At 45.7% G+C, this 14,113-nt stretch overlaps 1 protein-coding gene across 1 annotated transcript in view; it reads left to right on the top strand.

Annotated features, from left to right (window-relative positions):
- POLQ (DNA polymerase theta) overlaps window positions 1–14,113 on the top strand; it is a 128,925-nt gene that overhangs the window by 65,845 nt on the left and 48,967 nt on the right. The window contains 3 exon segments of the mRNA XM_039502410.1: window positions 1,187–1,430; window positions 9,114–12,358; window positions 13,814–13,960. Of these exon segments, the coding sequence (XP_039358344.1) occupies window positions 1,187–1,430; window positions 9,114–12,358; window positions 13,814–13,960 (3,636 nt within the window).

The raw sequence follows: 14,113 nt of genomic DNA, 5'->3' as shown, positions 1-14,113 counted from the left end.
TGTTTTCCCAGACCCTCCTGCAGCCGTCTGGCCTGACTTTGTGACAAAACATATTTAACGGACCAGGCATGTCTATCAAATGTTTTAAAAAAACAAACAAACAAAAACAAAACAGGTGTGCTGGTTTTGTTACAGGTGAAAGTACTTTGTATATTGAAAAAAATGGTAACCAAATATCTAAGTATTGTTCTCTCTATTTTGCTCAGTTCATAATTGGTGTGTTTTTCCATAACAGCAATCTCTCATATTTTTTTAACCATTTATCTATGGCTGGATTGTTTTTCCAGTGAGAGGGAGCTTCTAGTAGATGAGACATTACTACTTCATTTCCTTTTGTGTGGTTATTTTCACTAGGAAGTGCCAGGAGGATTACCAAATGTTCATATATGTTCATAAATGTTCAAATGTTCATTTGGTAATAAATATCCAACAATTTGTGATATTTGGTCGTGGATTACATCCCAATATTTTCTGACTGGGCATGTCCACCATATATTCATTCTCTTTCACCATAATTTTTCCAACATTTCTCCCTATTCAATCTCTGTATACATATTAACCTTACTGGTCTGTGGTACCATCAAAACAGTTTCTTAAAGAAATTTTCTATCATCATGCTACAGACTGAGGTTGCTGGTCCTCTTTTTCCAGAGGAAATCCCATTCCTCTAGGATAATTTGTCTATTCACGTCCTTTTCCCAGTGTGTCATATATGGACATATTTTGGTTAGGAAAGTTGTCTGCAAAGGTTGATATCAATTAGTTATACTTTTTTTTTGTTTCCTAATTGACTAGACCCCATTTCCAAGGTCTCACATCTGTCAGTCTCTGTTTAATTGCAATTTAATGTTAAGATAATAGAGTAGAGAGGGAACAATGTTGTCATCTTAAAGAGTAGAACTTCTGTATTGGCAATTTCCTGATCGAATATTTCATACAGAGGCTATAGCTTGTTCCCTGGTTATCCAGCATTTTTCTGACTGCCGCGTAGGTCAAGACATTTAGCAACATAAGAGTATTATTACACTGGGGAATCAAGAATGCTGCCTGACTTGTAAAGAGAGAATTTTTAGTTTAAATTATATTATTTTTGCATGTTCAGACAGATATTACAGAGGAAAATGGATCTAACTTTTTAGAATTGAAGTTAAATTAAGCCTAACAGAATGTAATTTTCATATTCCAGGGATGGTAACAGTTTTCTCTAACCGTCTGGGATGGCACAACATGGAACAGTTGCTCTCCCAGTTCCAGAGTCGCCTCACCTTTGGAGTCCAGAGGGAGCTGTGTGACCTGGTTCGGGTATCTCTGCTGAATGCGCAGCATGCCAGAGCTCTTTATAATGCTGGCTTCATCACAGTAGCTGATCTTGCTAAAGGAAATACTGCTGAAGTGGAAACTGCCCTGAAGAATGCTGTACCATTCAAAAGGTGAGAGATCAACAAGTTGTCAACCTGGACACCTTTTTGAGTGCATTCCTTTCCACTATACACGGAGTTAACATTTATTCAGTCTTGACTATATGAGTTCCAAGAACTTCTAATGAATTAGAGCATGTGGTGGTTACAGGATAAGTTTGGGAGTACTGGGTTCTGTTCTTTACTCTTCTGTTGACCCACTGTATAGCCTTGGGAAAGTCACTTTATCTCTCAGGGTATGTCTACACTGCAATAAAATATCTGGGGCTGGCCTGTATCAGCTGGCTTGGGCTGTGGAGCTATAAAATTGCAGTGTAGATTTCCGGGCATCGGCTAAGTCTGGGCTCTGGGATGCTACCCACTTTTGGGGTTCCAGAGCCCAGGCTCCAGTCAAAGCCCAAATGTCTACAGCGCAGTTTTATAGCCCCACAGCTCAAGTCATGCAAGCCTTAGTCGACTGAGCCAGGCCAGTCACGGGTGTTTTATTGCAGTGTAGACTTACTCTCAGTGTCTGTTTCACCCCCTGCTGAACAGGGATGATTCTTCTCTACTCATCAGGAGTGTTCTAATTAGGTAATCCATGTTGTAACATAGTCTGAGATCCTCTACTAGTGTTATGTTAGAGAAAACTAATAGTACAGAGTACTATTAGTTAAGGAGCTGGTTTGTCAGCAAAAGGAACTCCAACTAGAAACTCGTAAATTCAATTTTGCATACCCAGTAAGAGCCATATTAATTATGGAGCTGTCTGTACATTTCTTATTTAAATGCAAGTTGTCACTTGTAGAGGCTGCTAACTGTTTTACTGGTGTAATTCCACCATGCTTTTGAGGGGGTTTTGTGAAGTTTGTGCTTGAGGTAGCTTTTAAAACTAAATCATTGGCCAACCTAACATTGTAATAAAGCAAAAGTTTATGTCCATTGGTTACCCATATGGCATGTCTGCACAGGTGAACTAAAGTAAATCCCTGCAGAGAACCTGTTCTCACACTCAAAACTGATATAGTTATTAGGTGTTCCATTATAACGTGAACATGGTTTCTTTGAGTGATTGCTCATATCAATTCCAGTTAGGCATGTCTGCACCAGGTGCACAGTCATCCGTAAGTTTTTCCCATAGCAGCACCCGTCAGGTCGGCTGTGGAGCCCCCTGGAGTGGTGCCTTCATGGCGCTCAATATATGACCCTGCCGACCTGGCGCCTCCTCAGTTCCTTCTTACTGCCAGGGATGGTCGTTGGAACTGCAGTGACCTGCTTAGCAAGCTCTCCTCGTTTCCCCTAGCTTTAGTTTAGTTCCCAGTTATTCCTAGCCTTGTTAAGTTTAGTTTTAGTGTTTTTGGTTACGGCAGATAGTTGTTGGGAGTGGGTGGTTTTCCCCTTCACCCTGACCGCGTTCCCCTTTGGGATTCGGGGTATGCCTAAGTCTCAAGGGTTCAAACCCTGCAAGTCCTGCAATAAGCCCATGCCAACGGGTGACCCCCCCACGATGCTTGCTTAGTGTCTGGGGGAAGCATGCCAAACGGACAAGTGCAGGATTTGTCAAGGGTTTTGCCCCAGAACAAAAAAGGAGGGAGACTTTTGCCTCAAGCAGCTCCTTATGGAGGCAGCAGACTGCAACTTACATCGGCGTGGCAAGACCCGGCACCGAGCTCATCGGTGCGCAGCTCCCCAGTGGCAGTGGTAGAAGCGGCACTACGGAAGGACTCTGGGAGAGACCCACAGCATTCCCATTCCCTGATGCAGAAGTGGCACTGGAAGCAGGGGAGGAATAGATATCCGACTCAGAGACCCACCCCTTTGGAGCTGGCCAATAGGGTGTGTCCCAGAGAAGAGCACCCAGGGCCAAAGACTTTAGAGCTGGCACTGTTGACTTCAGCCTCACAAGGGGGGACCATCGAGTCTGGTGCCGTTGGACTCCCCGAGCCAGGTCAAGGAGGAGGTGGAATTGCCATCCACCCCGGACACCTTTGAGGCCGTGAGGGACCTCATCGCCATGATGGCATCGCAGTCCCAAGTTCTTAAAGTCAAGCCTTCGGTACTGCAATGTGTGGCACCGTCTCGAGGCAAACTGGTGATGCTCCGTCTTTCAGCACTGCTGCTCGGAGTCCCGGCGCTGGTCGCACTTGCAACAACGCTCCAGGTCACGCCAGCCCTCGCAATCACAACACCGATCCTCATACTGATTCTGCTCCCGGCACTGGTCCTCCCAGCACCAGTCCGTGTCCCCGCACAGACCCCGATCGCAGCACCACTTGGCACTGCCCTGGCCATCACAGTCCCGGTCCCCATCTTTGGACTCAGAGACAGGGTTTAGATACTCAGAGTGGGGCCAGCAGGCCGTCAGGCTGTGGAAGGCCTGAAGTGGGGGCAGGGCCATGGCCTGCGCAGTGGCAGGGACCAGCGCAGCGGCCATTTTGGATGCTGTGGGCATACCACCAGGCCCAGGGCACCCAATCCAAAGGTTCCTGTTCGGCGACCTCTGAACCACAGGTGCCAGAGGCATCAGCCAGTCGCCCCACCCATGGGGTGCTGAGGCGGTACTGGTCGCACCACTTCCCGTGGAACTAACCCCAGTTCCTGAGCCTGTTCCAGGTGTGGTTGGCCCTGATAGAGAGACGGGACAGGAGGCCCCTGGAGACCAAAAAGTTCAGGAGGACCCTGTTCCTCCATTAGCCTCCTTGTCATCCTCCCTAGATGTGGCGGTTGCAGGCACCTCTGTCTCTGGACTGCCCGCATAGACAGCCGTGCCCACCAAGACCTCCTTCGCAGGGTGGCGTGAAATACGGGCTGGCAGGCCAAGTAGGTGGTGGAGTCAGAGGACACGATGGTCGACATCCTGGCCTCATCAAAACCATACAGGCCAATGCTAAGACTTGGAGGAGAGGAAGGTGATCAGGAACAGTCAACATGGATTCACCAAGGACAAATTATGCCTGACCAACCTGATTGCCTTCTATGAGGAGATAACTGGCTCTGTGGATATGGGGAAAGCGGTGGATGTGATATATCTTGACTTTAGCAAAACTTTCGATATGGTCTCCCACAGTATTCTTGCCAGCAAGTTATAGTACTATAAAGCTGGCTAGATTGTCGGTCTCAATGGATAGTGATCAACGGCTCGATGTCTAGTTGGCAGCTGGTATCAAGCGGAGTGCCCCAAGGGTCAGTCCTGGGGCCGGTTTTGTTCACCATCTTTATTAATCATCTGGATGATGGGATTAATTGCACCCTCAACAAGTTCGCAGATAACACTAAACTGTGGGGAGAGGTAGATCGCTAGAGGATAGAGATAGGGTCCAGAGTGACTTAGATAAATTGGAGGATTGGGCCAAAAGAAATCTGATGAGGTTCAACAAGGACAAGTGCAGAGTCCTGCACTTAGGAAGGAAGAATCCCATGCACCGCTACAGGCTGGGGACCGACTGTCTAAGTAGCAGTTCTGCAGAAAAGGACCTGGGGATTACAGTGGATGAGAAGCTGGATATGAGTCAGCAGTGTGCCTTTGTTGCCAAGAAGGCCAATGGCATATTGGGCTGTATTAGTAGGAGCAGATCAAGGGAAGTGATTATTCCCCTCTATTTGGCATTGGTGAGGCCACACCTAGATTACTGCATCCAGTTTTGGTCCCCCCACTACAGAAGGGTTATGGACAAATTGGAGATAGTCCAGTGGAAGGCAACGAAAATGATTAGGGGGCTAGGGCACATGACTGATGAGGAGAGTCTGAGGGAACTGGGGTTATTTAGTCTGCAGAAGAGAAGAGTGAGGGGGATTTGATAGCAGCCTTCAAGTACCTGAAGTGAGGTTCCAAAGAGGATGGAGCTTGGCTGTTCTCAGTGGTGGCAGATGACAGAACAAGAAGCAATGGTCTCAAGCCATCGTCGGGTTCCAAGCAGGCCTTTTGAAGGTGCGCCCAAGGATGGCATGCCAGTCTCAATTCCGGATCCTTCCCTGCCTTTCTTGAATTGTCTGCCCCACTTCTACTGTGCTTGGTCCCAAATAAATTCAGACTGCTGGGTTCTCCATATGGTAGAAGTGGGATATTCTCTTCAATTCTGCTCCTACACTCCCTCCCACCCCCCTTCCCTGTCCCTCTTCAGTGACCCTTCCCATGAGCAACTCCTTATCCAGGAGGTGCGGGCGCTCCTTGCCTTGGGCCAATGGAGGAGGTTCCTCAGGAGCTCTGGGACAAGGGATTCTATTCCCGATAATTCCTAATCCCCAAATCCAAGGCGGATCTCAGACCCATTCTAGATCTGTGAGGACTCAACAAGTTCATGGTAAAGTTGAAGTTCTGCATGGTCTCCCTGGGCACAGTTATTCCCTCTCTGGATCCAGGAAACTGGTATGCTGTCCTCGAGATGAAAGATGCGTACTTTCATATAGCTATTTGGCCTGCACAGAGCGATTCTTATGGTTCGTGGTTGACCACAAACATTATCAATTTATGGTCCTTCCATTTGGCCTTTCAACATCCCCCCACGTGTTCACCAAGTGCATGTTGGTCATGGCAGATGCAGGTATACACGTACCTCGACAACTGGCTTCTCAGGGGCCGCACCAGTGGGCAGATGGAGTCTCAAGCCTGATTGGTCAGATCCACATTCGAGAGACTGGGTCTCCTCCTCAACTTGAACAAGTCAACCTTGCCACTAACCCAAAGAATAGAATTCATCAGGGCGGTGTTGGACTCGGTTCAGACAAGAGCACTTTGCCAAAGTCCCGATTCCAAGCCATGGCGGACATCATTCAAGGTCTCTGACAATACCCGACCACCACAGCAAGGGGATACCTGAGTCACCTCGGCCACATGGCAGCCTGCACTTACGTGACTTGGCATTCGAGACGGAGGCTCAGGCCTCTACAGGCGTGGCTCACTTCAGCCTATCACTCGGGATGCGACAGCCTGAATTCAGTGGTCATGATGCCGGAATAGGTGCTTGAGTCCCTTCAATGGTGGCTCGACCCTTTCTTGTCCATAGTAATGGGCATGTCACCTCTGGGATGGGGAGCGCATTTGGGACACCTTCAAATGCAGGGCCTTTGGTCACAGGATGAGCTCTCCCTCCACATCAACATCAAGGAGCTGAGGGCAGTGTGACTAGCATGTCAGACGTTTCAGGCCTGACTACAAAGTCAGTGCGTAGCAGTTCTGATGGACAACACCACTGCCATGTTTTACATCAACAAGCAGGGTGGAGCCCAGTCCTCTCTCCTATGTCGGGAAGCCCTCCAGCTGTGGGAGTTCTGCATAGCCCACTCCATTCACCTGGAAGCATCCTATCTACCAGGAGTTCAGAACGCACCTCAGCAGGTCCTTCCGCAATCACAAGTGGTCCATCCAGCTGGATGTCATACATTTCATCTTCCAAAGGTGGGGGTTTCCCCAGGTCAATCTGTTTGCCATCTGGAGCAACAGAAAGTGCCTGATGTTATGCTCCTTCCAGAAACAGCACCCAGGCTCAATCACACATTCCTGCTTTGGTGGCGAGGCCGCCTACTCTACGCCTTTCCCGTTCCCTCTCGTGCACAAGGTCCTACTCAAGGTCCTCGGGGACAGGGCAGAGATAATTCTGGTGGCACCAACGTGGCCTCGACAACATTGGTACACCACACTCCTGGAACTGTCAGTGGACGCTCCAATCACGTTGCCTCTCATTTCCGACATGATCACCCAGGACCACTGTCATCTTCATCACCCCAACCTGCAGTCCCTCCACCTCAGGGCTTTGGAGCTTCTGTGCTCAGAACAGGCAAGGGAAGTCCTACTTGGCAGCAGGAAGCCCTCCACTAGAGCCACATATTTGGCAAAGTGAAAAAGATTTACTTGTTGGTGTGACCAGTGTCGTACACCCCCTCTCCAGGCACCTGTACCTCTCATCTTAGAGTACCTTCTGCGCCTGAAACAGCAAGGCCTGTCAGCATCCTCCATAAAGGTACACCTCATTGCTATCTCGGCCTTCCACCCGGGAGCGTCTGGACTCTCCGTCTTCGCCGACCCTATGGTTGGTCGATTCTTCAAGGTCTGGAACGGCTACATTCTCAGAGCAATCAGCCTGTTCCTGTGTGGGACCTTCACCTGGTCCTCTCCAAGCTAATGGGGCCCCCATTTGAACCTCTGGCAACTTGCTCCCTTCTCTATCTGTCATGGAAGGTAGCCTTTCTCATTGCCATTACTTCAGCAAGCAGGGTGTCTGAGTTAAAGGCCGTTACCTCAGACCCACCTCATACTGTTTTCCACAGGGATAAGGTTCAACTCAAACCTCACCCGGTCTTTCTTCCTAAGGTTGTGTCACGCTTCCACACTAGTCAGGACATTTTCCTGCCTGTTTTTTATCCTAAGCCTTACGCCAGTAGCCGTGAGCAGAAGCTGCACTCCCTGGATGTTTGGAAACCACTAGCCTTTTACATTGAGCTGTTCAGAAAGTTGAACAGTTGTTCAGAGCTGTGGCAGACCAGATGAAAGGACTCCCGGTCTCATCTCAAAGAATATCTTCCTGGATCATGTCATGCATCCACACGTACTATGAGCTGGCCAAAATACCAGCCCTGGCTCTTACAGCACATTTCACAGGCCTCATCTGCTCCGTTCCTGGCTCAGGTCCCAGTATGAGAAATCTGCAGGGCAGCAACTTGGTCCTCCATACGTATGTTCATTACGCCATCGTCCGGAATGCCAGAGATGATGCAGCTTTCGGCAGAGCGGTGCTACAATCAGCGTTTCCTGAACTCCGACCCTACCAGCTAGGTGAGGCTTGGGAGTCACCTAATTGAACTGATATGAGCAATCACTTGAAGAAGAAAGAAACGGTTTCTCACCTTTTCGTAACTATTGTTCTTTGAGATGTGTTGCTCATATCCATTCCAAATCCACCTGCCATCCCCTCTGTTGGAGTAACTGGCAAGAAGGAACTGAGGAGGTGCTAGGTCGGCAGGGTCATATATTGAGCGCCATGAAGGTGCCAGGGGGCTTCACAGTCGACCCAACGGGTGCTGCTAGGGGAAAAACTCTCTGATGACTGTGAACATGGCATGCACACACCTAATTGGAATGGATATGAGCAACACATCTTGAAGAACAACAGTTACGAGAAGTTGAATAACTGTTCTTTATCTGCAGTTTCTCTGCACTTTGTATGGACTACATCAAAGGAAAATTATATTGGTGGCCTTGATCCACTTCCTAGTAAACAGCTGTCCCTATGAGAAAATCCTAATTGTTCACCTTGGGATCCTTTGTGCATAGCACTCATTTAAATTAATGGGCATTCTCCACATGATGGGCTTTCAGGAGTGTGCTAATTGTGAGCTGATATAGTAGAACAGCAGCTAAGTCCAGAATTACCTGCTGTTACATAGGTTGCTTCAGGTTTCTGTCACACCGAGGGAGGAGTAAGGGCAAATCTGCATGGGGGCACTGCATTGCAGCCTTAGCATGGTCACTCTTATACCTTCTACTAGCACTACATTCACTTAAAAAAAACAAAAAAAACCCATAACCAAATGCTCATTTCCTAGAAGGTGCAGCCTGTGTGGTCCAGAAACATGTTTTGCCATAATGGTTCATTGAAACTACTATCCTAATTAAAGATAAGAGCACAGTAGTATGGTGCTTGCTTTGACTGTTTGTTATTGTCAGTATGAGTGTTTCTAAACAACTTTCTGTCTAACTTCAAGTTGTTTTCCTTCCATTAGCATTCGTAGGGCAGTGGATGAAGATGAAGAGGCAGCTGAGGAGCGTCGGAATACCCACTGTATCTGGATGGTGGGAATGAAGGGCTTAACCGAAAGTGAAGCAGCATCCCTTATTGTGGAGGAAGCTAGAATACTCCTACAACAGGACTTGGCTACGATGGGAGTGCAATGGAGCCCAGATTCTTTTCTTGAGTCTGATACATCTTCCATGACCAGCAGTGAATCAGAGTTGGAGGACAGAAAATGTAAACTGAATGGGGACTGTTCACTGGGGATTTTAAAAGTATTCAGCAACGAAGGGTGCAGAATTCTACCTGATCAAGGCACCAATTTTCAAGCTGGGAATTCTTCAAATATTAAAAAGGGAAATAAAAGGCTGTTAAATGCTAATATGTCAAACCCCAGACCCCAAAATGAATTGCAGGAAGATCACACCCAAACAAAGGAGGTAAATGGTGATGTTGTCATGTACAGTGCTAGAAAGCGGCGAAATTTGGGCAAAGGTAAAGAAAACAGGGAAGTTACTTTTCTGACCAAAAGTGAGGCAGGGTCTGGAGCAACAACTCAAGAATTCCCTACTGAAAAGGGAAAAAGACCAACTTTGAACTTCACTTCACGGAAAACTTCTAAGGCATCTGGGTACAGGAGGACTATGGACACTAGTTTCAGTCAAATTGAGGGCAAAAGCGCTGTTTCAAAACAGCATCGGTTGCTGCTTGATGAATCAAGGACGCACACAACAGAGATAAATGGGCCCTCTGTATCCAGTCATAGCAAGTCGAAAGCTAAATCTTTTTCAGATCGAAAGAACAAGGAATTTGGAGAAAACAAATCATCTGCTCACAAGCTCTTCACTGTCAAAGGCTCAGAATCTTTACAGGTGGACAAAATGCAACCAGAGAGCAAAGAGATAATGGAGGAATTACTTACAGAGCCTTCCACTACTAATAAATCCAATTCTAAAGAAACAGTGAATTGTCTGGAAGCTACGGATACTGTAGTGAGGGATGTTCCACCCATAAATATGGAGACAGATGATACTATGCGAGACCTGGGAATTTCTAGCAGGTCAGCAAAAAATGAATACATGGGTGTTAAACAGAGCAAAATCCAACCAGTTAAAAACTGTGCTGAAAAGATACCTGCCAAACAACAAATGGTTCTAGGCACAGATCTTTGTAATGATGGAACCAGCAGTTCTGCAAACATGCATGTGAGCACTAGTGCTAGCAAACAGAAAGGTGTTTATTTTTACCCTGATGAAAATAAATCCTTTCATTTTCAAATTCAAAATGACGGCAAAACATTTACTGAAAAGCCCAATGGAATATTGTTACAAACTGGAGGCGTGGGTAAAGAAGATAATCAGCCTGAGGATTTTCTGAAAGACTCCACAGTAAAATCCAGAGCTATTTGTGTTGCAAAAGATATTAAAAATGGTTATTCTCCTGATCTGTATTCAGTTTCCAAAGAATTTGAAGACAGCTTCCAGTTGGATACACAGACTGATAGGATATTACAACAGCAGGTGGCAGCTGAAATTGCAAGACAGCAGGCAGAAAAAGATACAGAGCGGGCAGAGATACCTGTGCAGAAAATCTCCATTAAACTACACTGTGCCAGCACTTTACAAAATGAAGATGTTGCAAATGAAAAGCTAGCTGCAGCACTTAGAAAAGTGGTCTGTTCAAATCTTGGGACAAGAAATACCACAGATTTACATTGCACTAATGCTTTGGGCTCTAGAAGCCCTAATTTACAGCCTGCAATGAAATGCACAGAATCTGCATTTTGCATTAAAGGAAATGATTTTTCTTTCACTGACTCACAACTATGTAGCTTCTTACAAGGTTATCAGACCCAAAATTCAGTGAAGGAAAGTGCTTCTAAAGGTCTTCAGAAGGCAGTCTCTCCTGCCAATGGCCAGTGCCCTCACACTGTGCTTGTACAAGTTGAGTGCCACCCCCATCCTGAAACTAGTCTGAATATGAGTGACAGTTTACTGTTTGATGATAGCTTCAGTTATGTCAATGGCCCTCCAGATATGCACACAAGTGAGGCTGAAGGGGCAGAATCTGGGGAACAGAAGGTTGTGACTCCTCCCCCTAAAGCCACTTCCAGCTCTCTTGCTGACATTTTGCATCAGCAGAACCTGGAGCCCATTCAGGATATATTACCTGTCAGTGTAAACTGGAATGAGCATCAGCGTCCAGCACAGTTTAATGATGCGTCTGTTATGTTCTCTGATATAGATTCTTTGCAGATAGCAGAAGCTTTAGGTAATGTTGACTTGCCTCCTTGTCAAAGAGAGAGTCCATCTGCAGCTCTTGTTGAGCTAGGGTTAAGAAAACCAAGGCGTGAGGAGGAAGATCCCAGGCCAGAGGACACAAGACTGGATCAAGGTGAAAGGCCCCAGAATGCCCAACAAGCTGTGGAAAAGAATACCAATCCAGTGGTATGGTCTGATCATTCATTTGACTTAAGCCCAGGGTTGCAAGATATTTTAGACAGATGGCCTAGTCCTTCAGATAATAAACCTGTTTTAAGTCCAAGACTCTCCTCCTCAAAAGGAAAGTTGTTAATCTCAAATAGTAAACAAGAACCAGATGCAATTTCTGAATTCAGCTATTGTCAGAGAGAGTCATTATCCACTTGCCAGGGTTTAAAGAACTATTTCAAAGTTAGAGAGAGCAATAAGGGAGCCTTGGATGTTCAGAACCCAGTTTATAACCCTCTGCTGCTCAAGGGAAGCAACAGAATATCTGACCCCCAGCCGGATATCAGCAAAGGACTTATTCCTCCAACGCCTCCTAAGGAACCTGTTCCAAAAAGTTTTGGCACATCTCTAACGTTTGGGAAAAAAAAGAATGTCAGCCACATAGATGAAGTCCCACCTTTTCTGCCACTGCAGAATGGCAAACCTAGTTCAGACCACCATATAGAAACACTGCTATTTAAGCCTGGTGATGGAGACACATGTGAGGTTTTGCTTGAGTCTAACCCTGTAAAAGACGATTCTATTATAGACCCAGGCTTTTCATTGCAATTATCTCCACATGTTTTGCCACTTACTTCATGCAGTGCTGAAAGCTTCACTATTATTGATGTGGCAAGTGACAAAGCTCTCTTCCAGACCTTCATCAGAGAATGGAAGAACAATAGCAGATTTGCCATCTCGGTGGCTTGTGAAAGAACAAAATGTCTCTTGTCCCCCAAGTCAACTATTGGTGGCAGATTCAAACAAGGTCAGTTCCTCTTTCACATTTCTACCATGTTAAATTGTGAACCATACTGTGTTTAGCCTGAGGAGTTAATGAGAATGACTATAAATTTATTCCTTTGGGTTTATCTAAATGAGAGGATAAATTGAGTACTGAGATCCACTATAGAAGGAAAGAGTTGGGTTTCAGGAGAGAAGGATGAATAGCACTAGGCGAATCATTTCAAGAATGGATCTGGGAAGATGAAGGTGACTGGAGTGTGGGATGGTCCCAGCCTTATTTAAAAGGCTACCAGCATTACCACACTGCAGTGGACATTAAGTACTTGCTTCCTGTATTTATTTGCAGACTCTTGTTCACATGAACACTCTCACTCGGACTAATTAGTGCACAGAGCAAATATGAACTGAAAATGTATCACATCCCTCATTTTAAAATGGAATGGTGTTGTAGTCTCCTGGTGATACAGGAGAAGATACATAAATGGCTTTCATCTTGGCACTGAATTCAGAAACAAACATAAGCAACTTATTCATGTCCTCTGCTAGCCAGGCAGTATTCCTTACAGATATTGTGGGCTGATCTGAGGTTAAATACTTTCCAATTTACAAAAAGTTAATTTGGGTAGATTTAGTTGTTTAGCTATGAAATTCAATCCAGTCCCCAACCCCTCAGATCATTGCTGTACTCCTGCACTTTTTCATGTGTAGTATTCATATTCTGCAACTCTCTTAAGGGTCCGATGCAGTGGAAAGAAGGCAGCCATTCAGGAGCAACTGGGAGGCTGATTCAATTAGAGTTTTCTTAGAGGCAGAAGGATTACTTCTTTTGCCTTTTTCCAAACCTTTCCCCCCCACATCTTTTAAGAAGTGTGAGCAAGCAGCAGCTTCCCTTCATCTGTCTCAGGGGAGGAGATGGAAACATCATCAGCAGCTTGTCTCTGAAGCTCTCTGTGCCTGATTGCAAAAATCCCCACATGGACTATTGTATTTTTAATTATACTCCTTATTCCTATCTTAACCACATACCCCACATAAAAACAAAAAAACAGGGACTTAAACACTGGATGATTTGCCTGAATGTAGGAACCAAACCAAAAAATGTATTGTCTCAGCAACAAGAATTTAATAAATAATTTTGACTAAAAATGAGATGTGCCCCAATGCAGGGTGAGAGAATACCATTATACTCCAACTCTTGGGTATGTTATGAGGCAGAAAGCCAAATCTCTTTAAGGAATCCTAAGTGGTTGTTTTGTGTTGGGCACCTTACTATTCTAAAGTCACTAGTTTAAAAAGAACTGGAGGTACAGGAGAGGAAGAGAGAGTCTGATACATATAAGAGAATTAAAGCATTTGTGCAGTTTTAAGAATTCCAGGTTGTGTTGGGTTGTTTCATTATTAGATTTTTCAGTTGAACAAACTGTTATATTTATGGATGCTGTTTTAGAATGATAACTTTTAAAAAATGTTTGTTTAGTAAGATCTCCCCAGCGGATCCAGGTTAAAGATGATGGGTTTCCTATCAAAGGCTGTGAAGACATCTTGGTAGTTGGATTGTCTATATGTTGGGGTGGAAAGGATGCCTACTATGTCTCATTGCAGCAGAAACAAGATGACCAGACTGGTAAGTGAGGATTGCCAGATAGACCAAACTGCAAAACACCACACGTTTCAGGGAAGAACTGTGAGGAGATGGCATCCCTTTTGGGAGATGGCTTCCAAGAGTATGTCCCCTATGAGAGTCCCTATGATATTAATCATTAACACCCAGGGCTGA

The sequence above is a fragment of the Mauremys reevesii genome, linkage group 1 (assembly GCF_016161935.1).
Source record: "Mauremys reevesii isolate NIE-2019 linkage group 1, ASM1616193v1, whole genome shotgun sequence".
Lineage (NCBI taxonomy): Eukaryota > Metazoa > Chordata > Testudines > Geoemydidae > Mauremys > Mauremys reevesii.
This window is presented reverse-complemented; position numbering and strand designations above follow the sequence as displayed.